The sequence below is a fragment of the Neoarius graeffei genome, chromosome 24 (genome assembly GCF_027579695.1).
Source record: "Neoarius graeffei isolate fNeoGra1 chromosome 24, fNeoGra1.pri, whole genome shotgun sequence".
Classification (NCBI taxonomy): domain Eukaryota; kingdom Metazoa; phylum Chordata; class Actinopteri; order Siluriformes; family Ariidae; genus Neoarius; species Neoarius graeffei.
This window is the reverse complement of record NC_083592.1, coordinates 1,675,476-1,687,783: the sequence shown is the minus strand read 5'-3', so window position 1 is coordinate 1,687,783 and position 12,308 is coordinate 1,675,476. Positions and strand designations below refer to the sequence as shown.

Sequence of the window (12,308 nt, the reverse complement as noted above, 5' to 3'; positions counted from 1 at the left end):
GTCGTTAGGATGAAGAGGACTCTGACTCCTCAGATGAAGATGAGGAGGAGGAAGTGGATCAGAATTTCCGTCTGGAGCTGATGAAGGTGTTGCAGGGACAGAACGCTCTGGTACAGTGAATCGTTCTGAACTGTCTGTTTGAAATGACTGAAGTGAATCAGGTGACTCGATTCACAAAACAAATGCAGTGTTGATCAAAACTTGGTGTTTGATGACATTTCAGGCTTTTTGATCAAAAGAAAATAATTTTATATCGATATTGATGGTGTAAACCTGGAAATGAATCAGATTAAATGTAAAAAACAAACACTGCGAGGCTGTTCAGCATTGATTCGCTAAAGTGACTCATAATTCTCATGACTGATTCACTTTTTTTTTTCTGTTATTAAGCAAATTCTCGGGGGAGAGAGTGTGTGTGTGTGTGTGTGTGTGTGTGTGTGTGTGTGTGTGTGAGAGAGAGAGATATGACTCACAGGTTCACAGAAATTCAGTTGGCCGTGTGTTTATTTTCTGTGGTTTCTTGAAGTCTTTTGTTTAGAGCTGTGACTGTTTTCTCTGAACGCTGCTGTGACGCAACAGAAACCTGAGCGCGAATCATTTAATTTTTACCCTGCAAAGCACGAGTGGATCAGTGAGATCACATTTTCCTGAAACAAAATCACACCCTGTTTAATAAAAACAAATGAGCTGCGAGTCCTGAGGCGGCATGTGGTGATGAGACTCTGGTTAAATCGGGACACGATGAAGGATTACTGTGATTGATTCTGGTGTTCAGGCCACGGAGGAGGACAGCAGCGAGGACGAGGAGCTGGATGACGAGGCCATGATGAAGTTGGATAAAAACCTGGCCGTTCTGTTCGGAGAACAGAAGAAGAAACTGCAGGCCAAAAAGGATGAGAAGGAGCGACTGCGCAAAGAGCAAACACTCGTCCGGGACTTCAAGATTAAAGTAAGTTTCTAAAGTCTGACAGCATTTATTATTTCTGTTTAATACGTGATTAACTCTGTCTGTGTGTGTGTGTGTGTGTGTGTGTGCAGGCGCTGGACTTGCTGGACGTGTTCCTGTGTAAGCAGGGCAGCAGTGTGTTGGTGTTGGGGTTGGTGGAGCCGCTGCTCAGTGTCATTGAGAACTGCATGAGCTCCGAGAGCGGACAGCACGAGCAGGACTTTCTGCGCCGAGCCGCGCACATCTTCAGGTGTGTGTGTGTGTGTGTGTGTGTGTGTGTGTGTGTGTGAGAGAGAATGTAGGTTTGTTACTGGCACTTCACCAGTGAGTCTTTGAGGTTCACAGTGTGTGTGTGTGAGACAGGAATCAGCTGTGTCGTGGGAAACATTACTGCAGAGAGGTCGAGGGCCAGGAGGCGGAGCTTCATGACATGCTGGAGCGCCTGATTAGTCGAGCACAGAAGCTGTCCGACTCCTCAGTGGCGCTGTATTACTTCAGGTGAGACGCTGATTTAATCCTGACTCATCGCTGAACTGCTCACTGACACCGCGAGTCTACTAATCCCAACACTCCATAGTCCATCCCTCCCGAGTCCCGACACCATCATTTATAATCCCTCTGCCGTAATCCCAAATCCTTATTTCCTACAATATAGCCCTAATCCCGCTTTACTAGAACGCATTCCATAGTGTGTGTTTGTGTTTCAGTGCTGCACTTTACCTGGTTAAGGTGTTGAGAGGTGCGATGAAGGACACGGACTCCAAACACACAGCTGAGGTATGATCAACACACACACAGCATTAACGGGAATTAGTTTGTGTGTGTCTGGTTAAATTGGTGTCCTGGTGTGTGTGTAGAAGAGGATTATGGGTAAAGTGGATGTGGAGAGAGTAACATCATGTTTCAGAGCCGCACTCACGTCCTTTATGACACGACGGAAAAGTCCACTGACTGGAGACATGTTTACTGAACTGTTCACCAGATTCCCTGTGAGTGTACACACACACACACACTACACATATCTTATTACACACACACATTACACACAGTCAAGAACGTGCTCACATTCCAGAACAGTGAGTCAGTTTGTGAATTGTTTTCTTTGAATCATATTGCAGGAGTCATTTGAGAGTCAGTGAATCAAATATTTATTTTTTATTTTTACCTGCTAAAATACTTGAATGTTAGCTTTCAGAATGAGCTGGTGTTTAACGCACTGTGTGTGTGTGTGTGTGTGTGTGTGTGTGTGTGTGTGTGTGTGTGTGTGTGTGTGTTTTAGGTTGTGTGTGTGAATCTTTTGGACACAGCAGTTGAGAATATCACGGGCGGAGTCAGAGAACACCAACAGGTAGTACATCTCTCTCTCTCTCTCTCTCTCTCTCACGTGCACGTCAGTGAGTGTTATTTTCTTGCGTTTTTACTCGCTGTATTGGTTTGTGAGCAGTGCGCTGTGAATAAAGTTTATTATATGCGCATTATGACCCAGGCTAGCTCAGGTACAGGTCAGAGTGGGCGGAGTTATTCAAATATCCACTCATCCATATTCAGTGTAGTATTCATTTGCATGTAATAAACTCCTGTAGATTTTTATTCGTGTGTGTGTGTGTGTGTGTGTGCAGGGCCAGGCGTGTGTGATGGTGCTCAGAGCGCTACAGTGTAAGGAGGTGAAGCAGCTGATGGCTGACACTCAGTGGACTGAAGTCTGTCAGAGAACCACAGAGCAGCTCACACAGGTACCACGCCCTGAATCACCTCCTCATAAACACCGTTACACTGGGGGGAGGGGTCACAACCACAACACTGTGTACACATTCTGACTGTGTGTGTGTGTGTGTGTGTGTGTGTGTGTGTGTCTCAGACTCTGCAGAAAGTGGAGTGTAAAACGAAAGCTGTTCATGAGAAGACGGTGAAAGCACTGGAGCTCGCTCACTTCCTCATTAAAACCGTTCACCATCAGGTACAGAACCCGGATTTATTCACCATCACCGCCGTCTCTAACGCCGCACCATCACCACGAACATTTGATCAATAACACGTTACAGCGATGGCTTTATTATTAGCACTTTAGTAAATGAATTAATTGCATGTCACTGACTTGGGAAGGCGGTTTCCCCGTCACGCACCGTGACTGAACACTGAAGTGTGTTAATGTGAAACTGGCACTGAAGGAAACACTATAAATAAATTGGTAAAAAGGTAAAAGATTAGGAAGTTAAAGATGTTTAATGAGAGAGAGAGTTCCTCCTCCTGTGATTGGACAGTCAGTGTCTGCTGATGTGTAATGAACATCCACCCACCCAGTGCTGGAGTTCTGCTGTTGGTTTAAAGTGGCTGCTTGGTTTCAGTTCCAGGGTCCTGATGATGTTCGAGCACTAATGTGAGTTCAGTTCAGCTGAGCTCCACATGTCCCAACTGGACTGAGCCGTATGTGAGAGAGATCACATGAATCTCTCTGTTTATCCAGTAAAGAAGTGACTTTATTATTTTAACTAGAATAAATTGATGATAAATTAGAGGTGCTGTGTCGCTTGACATCCTGACTGTGACTCTGAAGTTAAACCGAAGCCCAGCTGTGAGCTCGTTACTGTTACACAGACACTGATGGACAGGAAGTGAGGGAGTTTGGACAGACAGGAAGGAGAGAGACTTTACTGTGACCTTGTGTGAGGGACACTTCTTCATGGAGGCTTTTGGGGTTTGATTAGAACTTTATACACATCAGCAGGTCAGGCAGTGAACACACACACACACACCCTGAGGTTTATGGCATAAAAATGTGAGCAGTTTATTCATCCAGCTGTTTATGAAACCTAAAAGTCATCCTTTCTTTCCTGAGCAGAAGTTGAAGGTGAAGCTAGAAGATCTCCGGAATGTTCTGAGGTCCATGAACGCCGATGGGAGTCTGCAGAAGTCTGGGAAGCTGGAGGACACATACTGGGGCGTCATGAAGTTGTTTGGCCTTCAGTGAGTCTAGAATTCCTTCGAAAACACACACACACACACACACACACACACACACACACACACACACACACACACACACAGTACAGCACACTGCAGCCTGAATCTGATCCCATCCTGAGTTAAGTTTACTTACGGAGCCTGTTATCGTACAGAGATCCTTCAGTGTGCTTTAGATATAAAATAAGTATACACAATAAAAATAAGCAAAAAATCAGGTTTAAAAAAATAAAAGTAAGATTATAAAATCATTTAAAGGGATGTAAACCAGAACCCTGCCTGTGGGACTCTAAAATGGGGCTGTAATCCTTAAGTGTGGAGGGATCGGGTTCCTGTTCTTCAGGAAAATGCATAAACGTGTAGATAGATAAATCCTCGTGTGGTTCAGAGCGTGTGTGTAATTTTCACATTTCTGTCACTGTCAGGAAGCCGAAGGTGGAGAAGGTGAAGAAAGCGAAGGAGGAGGAACAGACCGAGCAGGAGGAGCCGAAGAAAAAGAAGAAAGGTTTCCTTCCTGAGAGCAAGAAACGCAAAAACTGCAAGAAGCCCGTGGTCTTGGAGGGTAAAGACGCTACAGACACGCCCACACCAGGAGGAGGAGCCAGAGGAGAGGAGGGGAAGAAGAGGAGGAAGAATAATAAAAAGAAAAGGAGTGAGTCAGAAACACAGAATCATCCTCCTGCTAAAAAAACCAAGGCTCAGCAGCCCCCGAGTCACCCGGAGAAGAAAAACAAGAAGAAGAAAAAGGAGAGTGGAGCGCAGAGCAGCGCTGAGTGACTCTAAACCGCAGAGTTACTGGTGGAATCAGGAGGGGGATGATCAGCACTGACTTCCTCTAACCCTGAACTCCTGGGGGACGTTATTTACACGCACATGCTTATTTTTGTAAAAGAATAATAATATTATTATTATTAATAATAATAATGTCATTAAAGACTTTTTACTGTAGTGTCAGAAATGTCATTAAATCTTTTATTGTACAGATGAATGTGTGTGAAGTCACATGCTGAACTCAGGCTTGAGGATAACTTCCTGAACACTTTGCAAGAATACACACGGCTTCACTGTAGGCCGAAGTAACACAGCTCTAATTACACACACACACACATATATATACACACATTTTTATATATAATATGGGTCTGTCTCAGAAACTGGGTACTGTGGGGCACAGGCGATTGCTCTAAGACAACGAGGGAGGCTCAGCCTCCTCTAAAAATGACGAACATCGTGTAGGATGAATTGCACTAGGCTTATGTTATAGCCGACCTTATAACATTGCTATTTCAGATCCAGAATCATAGAAATATATGTGCTCAACCCAACTACAGTGCGAAATCATTCCATTATAACTTTCCCCAGTTCGCCTAATGTGTGCGTGAGTTTTTCCCCCTCGTGACAGCGCGATGCAGCCCAGACTCAGTGGACTTCAATGGCATTTGGGAGCGATGCGCTTGTCAATCTCAAAATGCAAGACAATTATTGGACAAATACTGCGAAAACGCCCGCCCACGGACTCCCAGCCTCACAGTGGGAGGGACATGGCAGTTTCCGCAAGGAGACTGGTGATTGGTGAAAGCGGCCGGATATTTTCTTTGATTGACAGCTCGTTTCAAATATAGACAGGCAGCGGTGAATTTCAGTTCAGTCCCATGCGGATTCGCAAGTGCTGTGGTGTATTGTAAGCAGGGCTTTGAACCGGTTCAAGGAACAAAAACGAAAACTGGGAACTTTTTCTATTTCACATGGAACAGAAACGAAACCAGAAACTTTATTATTTTTTATGTTCCGGAACAGAAACGCTTATTAAAAATAATGGTAACCGGTTAATACCGGTTTTTATTTCGTTCCTCAAAGTTTCTGTAGCCTACAAATAAAAGTCATTCTTCTCCTGCGCAAGTTTCTATGACCCGCTGGGGTTCACTTCCTGTGTGACGTTCGCTGATTGAATGGAGAGAGCGGGAAGGTGGACTACTATCACATCTCCATTACTGAGTGTCTGAGCAAAGAAGAGCCTGAACGTTGCAACCTCCCTATTGGCTGTTTGTAAAAATGTATCAGTTGTTGCCCCTCCCACGGGAATCATCGCGGGCTCGAGAGACGAGACCTGACGAGTTAGTTCGTTGGTAGCAGAACAAAATGTCTGGACACAAATCGGGTTTTCAGAAAAGGAAAGAAAATAAACGGAGGGTCGAAAATACAAAAAAGGAGGCAGAAAATGCAAAACGAGTTTTAAGGTAGGACAAATGGTTACTTTTCTGAGGCAGCCCGCCGTGGCTGCAGGCTTTTAGTTGTGTCATTGAATGGTTACTTTTCTGAGGCAGCCCGCCGTGGCTGCCTGCAGGCTTATTTATTATAGCCCATTTATTTAAAATAGTTGATATAAAATGTTTATAGTTATGTGATGGTTGTCCTGATTTAGACTGTTGGGGTTTTTTTTTGGGGGGGGGGGGTTGCGCGATGTTGCACCCGGGTCCAGATTAGGGCAGAACCGGCCCTGGCTACATTTCAGGTGTAGTTTGTTTTATGTATGTATGTACTTGCATAGATGTGTACTTGGTCTTCCAATATGGCGCCTAACAAAATCTCGCGGCGCGGTGACGTCATGCGGTAGCCCTCTATAGGGCCTGACTAGCCTTTGGTAACACACTAAACGAATTCTCTTTCATTTTTGGCACTTTTTCTGTTTGTGTAGATGGGAAGACATACTGAGAATCCAAATCGCCAACATTTGAAATAATAATTGTTTTGAATTATTTCTTGTCTTATGTAATGAAGGTTGTAATAGAATTAGCCTACATTTGGCTTAAGCTGGATGAGACAGAGACATAATTTTATAGCCATTTGTTAAACAGCTGACAGGGAACGTAATTAACCGTTCCGGGAACGAAATTTTTTTGTTCTAACCGGTTCGGGAACGTCTATTTAATGGTGGAACCCAAAACCGGAAACGTTAAAATTCCGTTTCTGTTCGGAACAAACCGATAGGAAAAAAATTCCGGTTCAAGGCCCTGATTGTAAGAGATCAGCTTACATTTCGATTTCATTCATTACATACGGTTTCTACCAGCTTTTTTGTTTGTATATATTTTCATTGTAAATAAAGTGTAAATATAGTGTTGTCAAGTTTGCTATCTTAGTTCCAGAAATTTCATTTATTTGAGTGACTGAACTTGAACTTGAGGGGGCTAGTCAGCTAGCAAGAAAGCTGCGCACGGATGCCAAGCATTGCTGATTTAATTTTGGCGAAGCCATTTGCCAGTCTTCCTTTCGAGGAAAAAATTTAAATTAAAGAGCAGGGTAGACCAACGCCTCAAATTGACTTGGTGAAAAAGGTAGGGAATAATACTCGTTCCTTTCAGCTCTCCTGGTACGAGAAAGTGAATTGGCTAACAGCAAGTGACCCACATCAACAACAGTAAATAGGCTACTTTAGTAATATGTCATGGATGGACCAAAAATATAGAATCTATTTAAAATGTTTATGCTGAGTATATTATATTGGAATATATATTTCTCTGGATATGAATTAAACACAGCTACAATTTGGAAAACATTTTTAAACAAAAACACAGCCGAGAACATTTCACACTACAGACCTGGATTAAAAGTGAAGGGTTATCAAAATTGTCAATAAAACATTTCTCAGTCAAAATAAGTAAAATATAGGGAAAGTGTCATTGAATGAAATGTGTGGCCCCCAGCTCTATGTTTGGCTCCCCAAGGTCAGTGCTTGTGCCTATTCCAGAACACTCTGCTGTTACTGCTGAGGTTCCTGACAAAGAGCTGCTTTCAATAATGATCAATTTTTAAACAACATGCCACAATTTTAAAATATAAAATGTTGAAATATACCCCTCCCCCCCCCAACACCACCATCATGTATATTGGACAGTAGGCTAATGGGCCAAAAGAACCTGTTATTTCACAGTTTGTGACCCTGCCAACAATCAGCCAGATCAGAGGCAAGAGTATGGGCAAAATTGATGTGTTTTTTCTTTTTTCTTTTAAAATCTGGAAATATCGTAACCGACCAGCCTCCCCTGTTTGAAAGACTACCAGCCGCCACTGCTGTGGGGGAACCCCACTAAATCAGGGTTCCCGCGGGGTTTTAAAAGGTAGTAAAAGGTAGTTAATTAAAATAGGCTAAATTATGGCCAGTAAAAAGTAGTAAAAGGTAGTAAACGTAATCTGACGTGGTAGTAAATTTTTTTTGACCCCCATCCAACTGGGCCTATGTGTTTTCTAATTCGTTTAATTAACCTGCATGCCATAATATCCATAAATTGCTACATTTGGGCGAATTTATTTTTATGTATCGAGGAGGACCGCAGTGAGGAGTTGGTGGCGCAGGCGCATTGAATTCCAATAATGGTCGAATCCAGTATAAATTTATACCAGAGATTATTTAGTACGAGACTGACTTTGTTTATACGGCTCTAGTCAAATCTATCTGTTAACCCGACTGGCGACATCTGCATGAGAATTAAACAATGGGGAAATGCAAATTTTCAGACCTCTGGCTGGAGGAACCTGATTTTAAAGACTGGCTAAAGGCGGTAGATGGCAATCGGCGAGAGGCGTTCATTGAAAAGTTGATCGAAGAAAAGGTCAAACAACTGAGGCACATGTAATGCGTTGTGTGTGTGCCTGGTGCGTTGTGTGCGCGCCTGGTGCGTTGTGTGCGCGCCATTTGAGGCATCCAAAATGTGATAAGCAAATCTGTTGAAATGATTAAGATTAACCCTCTAAAACACTGATCTCTGGGAGGAAGGTGTTGACTCTGCCCACGGGCCTTCACCACTACAGGACTGGTGCAAATGACTATCTTAAGCAAACTTGGCAATGTGTTGAGAGACTGCCAAAATAGGGCTTGGGTTATGTGTGTTTTGTATCTTTAGGGTGTGTGTCTTGTCTTTGTCATGTGTGTGTGCACCCATGTGTGCGTGCGCTTTGTGTGTGTGTGTGGGTTCGTGTTTGCCATTTGACCTGATTTAAATGTAATGAGTTGATGTACCTAAGCACATAAGATTTTTTGTGCAAATCTGTTCACCTGTTCAAAAGATTATTCCACAAACAAAAGGTTGGCCATCTTGAAAGCGTTGGCCGACAAAATGTAATCAGATCTTGTACTTAATGTGAAGTGTTGACACACAAGGTTTAGTGCAAATCTGTGTACCCGTTAAGAGGTTATGGGCCACAGTTTCACAGTTCAATAAAATTATAACTTGTATGTGGAAGTTTGTTTTCTTTTATGCAAATATGCATTACTCCATGTGTAGCTCTAGCAATGGGAGGTTCTATTATGCGTCCAAAGGGAAATAGTTACACTACCGGTACATTCAGATTTTCTTTCTATCTTGTCTCATCAATCCAACTCTTTGGGTAGAGTTGTCACTAACTTATATGTAGCACATTCACTTGGACTAACACATACACTCAAAGATTACCTTGTTAAATTGTGAGAAAATGTCCAAATCCAAATTGTCGCTTTGGTAGTAAAAAAAATTGTGAAGGTAGTAAAAAGGTAGTAAATTCAACATAAAATATCTGTAGGAACCCTGTAAATATACTCAGTCAATAAACTATACGGTTTTGAATGGTGATGTTGGTTTTAATTTGAAATAAAATGATGAAAGAAATAATACAGATAAAACTAAATCTTTGATGTGAATACTGTATTCAGAATTTGCCAAAAATTCTGCAAATTTGTGGGAAAATGGCGGCTTGATCTGGGACATGATAAATGGTTGACTCCATCGCATTCCCTTAAAAAGGTTGAAAAGTCTACAGTTATCACTAATTGTATTTTAAGTTGTAACTTTATACACCTAAGGATTGGTGCGCTCACAGAATAATCATAACCATAATAAAACATCATGCAAAATATTTCATCACCGTTGTAACTCCATTTTCCACAAACCCAAAACCAATACGATCGTGTGTTTTGATCTAAACAGAAAGCCTCAGGGTCAAGGTCACGACCTCACCAAAAGCAGTAACTCAAAATCACTACGCCATATAAACATTTACTTATAAATCTGCAGTTTTGTTTTTTAAAACGAAAGCTGAAAGTTAGGTATAGAATATGTTTCTTACAGAATATGTTACGATGGTAGCTGGTCTTGTATGAATTTCTGAGCTATAAAATGAGTTGTGGTTTATTTTTTACTGTAGCGTGTTATTTGTGTGCGGGGAAGGACACACATTAACAATCTGCATGTGTAGAATGGAATTTTCCACTTCAGCAGTTAGAAGTTGATCGTGCTTCCATTTGCGGTCTCTCTGTTACGCGGGTGATCTGTTCGGACGTTATCGCTGAAAAGGGGAGTTTTGACAGTTTTTTGTTTTAGTCTTGCAGTATAAGGCAATAGAATGTTTGTTTCTTTTTCATCTTTCATATTTCGTAGTGTTTGTGTATTTTTGGCCAATATTTTGCAACCATGGTCAATTTAGATCGAACTTTTGATAGAATCTACGGCCAGTCATTTTGCCCCGCCCCCGCCTCGCGCTCCGTCCGGTGCGGTAGTGATGTCCCGTTGCTCGCGCGCCGCAGCAGAGACCTGCGCGACCTTCAGCCGGTACAGTCGCTGTTCTTTTACCACCGCCGTTATTCTCATCTTTCCGGTGTGTTCTTGATTTTTCCATTGTGTCCTATTTCGCCGTATCAAATACCCAAACTGTATCATATTATTCATATTTAAGTGAATAATCAATTCAGTCATCATAATTTGGTGTTTTTAACCCAAGCAATCAAAAAGAGGAAATTTATTCAATATTTTCACTCATCTGTGAAGGAGGGGCTTTAATTCTTCATGATGGAGTTATTTTATATGGAAATCAATTTTACAAAAGCATTTGAACTGTAATCAAAAACATTTCCACAGTAGAGGCCAGATAAAGCAAGATACTATCTTTATTCTTATTAAACACGACAAAAGAAACATTGAGTGTTAGGTAAATGCAAAAAAAAAGTCAAATTAGAAAATTTGTTTTTTGACCATAATGTCCCAAATGAGAGAGCAGGTTTCTGAGACGGATCCATATATACTAGTGCATCTCAAAAAATTAGAATACCATGAAAAAGTTCCTTTTTTTTTCATAATTTTATTCAAAAAGGTAAACTTTCATATATTCTATATTCATTACATGTAAAGTGTTTAAAGCCTTTTTTGTTTTAATTTTGATGATTATGGCTTATAGCTCATGAAAATCAGAAATCCAGTATCTCAGATTATTAGAATATTCCCTAAGATCAATAAAAAAAAAGGATTTACAATACAGAAATGTCCAACTTCTGAAAAGTATATTCATTTATACACTCAATACTTGGTTGGGGCTCCTTTACCATGAATTACCGTATCAGTGCATTGTGGCATGGAGGTGATCAGTCTGTGGCACTGCTGAGGTGTTATTGAAGCCCAGGTTGCTTTGATAGTGGCCTTCAGTGTATCTGTATTTTTGGGTCGGGTGTTTCTCATCTTCCTCTTGACAGATTCTCTATGGGGTTCAGGTCAGGCAAGCTGGCTGGCCAATCAAACACAGTAATATCATGGTCAGCAAACCATTTGGTAGTAGTTTTGGCACTGTGGGTAGGTGCTAAGTCCTGCTGAAAAAGGAAATCAGCATCTCCAAAAAGCTGGTCAGCAGATGGAAGCATGAAGTGGTCAAAAATCTCCTGGTAGATGGCTGTGTTGACTTTGGATTTGATAAAATACAGTGGACCAACACCAGCAGATGACATGGCACCCCAAATCATCACAGACTGTGGAAACTTCACACTGAGCTTCAAACACCTTGGATTCTGTGCCTCTCCACTCTTCCTCCAGACTCTAGAACCGTGATTTCCAAATTAAATGCAAAATGTGCTTTCATCTGAAAAGAGGACTTTGGACCACTGAGCAACAGTCCATTTCTTTCTCTCCTTAGCCCAGATAAGACACTTCTGACATTGTCTCTGGCTCAGGAGTAGCTTGATATTAGGAATGTGAAAGTTGTATCCCCTTTCTTGAAGATGTCTGTTCATGATGGGTCTTGATACACTGACACCAGCCTCAGTCCACTCCTTGTGAAGCTCTCCCAAGTTCTTGAATCAACTTTTCTTGACAATCCTCTCAAGACTGCGGCCATCCCTGTTGCTTGTGCACCTTTTCCAGCCACCCTTTTCAGCAATGACCTTTTGTGGCTTACCCTCCTTGTGGAGGGCATCAGTGATCATCTTCTGGACAACAGTCAAGTCAGCAGTCTTCCCCATGATTGTGGTTGTGTGTACTGAACTAGACCGAGAGATACACTGTGTTCATACTGTTTTACTCAAACTCGAAATGAAATATTATAATATTTTGAGATGGGTTTTTTTTAATGTTTTTGTACTGTATGCCATACTGATTAAAATTAAAAT

At 41.8% G+C, this 12,308-nt stretch overlaps 1 protein-coding gene across 1 annotated transcript in view; it reads left to right on the top strand.

Moving 5' to 3' along the window:
* mybbp1a (MYB binding protein (P160) 1a) overlaps window positions 1–4,891 on the top strand; it is a 29,426-nt gene extending 24,535 nt beyond the window's left edge. Inside the window, exons 17-27 of the mRNA XM_060907685.1 lie at window positions 9–110; window positions 776–949; window positions 1,039–1,196; window positions 1,310–1,444; window positions 1,654–1,723; window positions 1,804–1,935; window positions 2,226–2,294; window positions 2,566–2,679; window positions 2,805–2,903; window positions 3,786–3,910; window positions 4,333–4,891. Coding sequence (XP_060763668.1) covers window positions 9–110; window positions 776–949; window positions 1,039–1,196; window positions 1,310–1,444; window positions 1,654–1,723; window positions 1,804–1,935; window positions 2,226–2,294; window positions 2,566–2,679; window positions 2,805–2,903; window positions 3,786–3,910; window positions 4,333–4,684 — 1,530 coding nt within the window. The 3' untranslated portion in view covers window positions 4,685–4,891. The remainder of the gene's footprint in view (window positions 1–8; window positions 111–775; window positions 950–1,038; window positions 1,197–1,309; window positions 1,445–1,653; window positions 1,724–1,803; window positions 1,936–2,225; window positions 2,295–2,565; window positions 2,680–2,804; window positions 2,904–3,785; window positions 3,911–4,332) is intronic.
* Window positions 4,892–12,308: the final 7,417 nt, after the last annotated feature.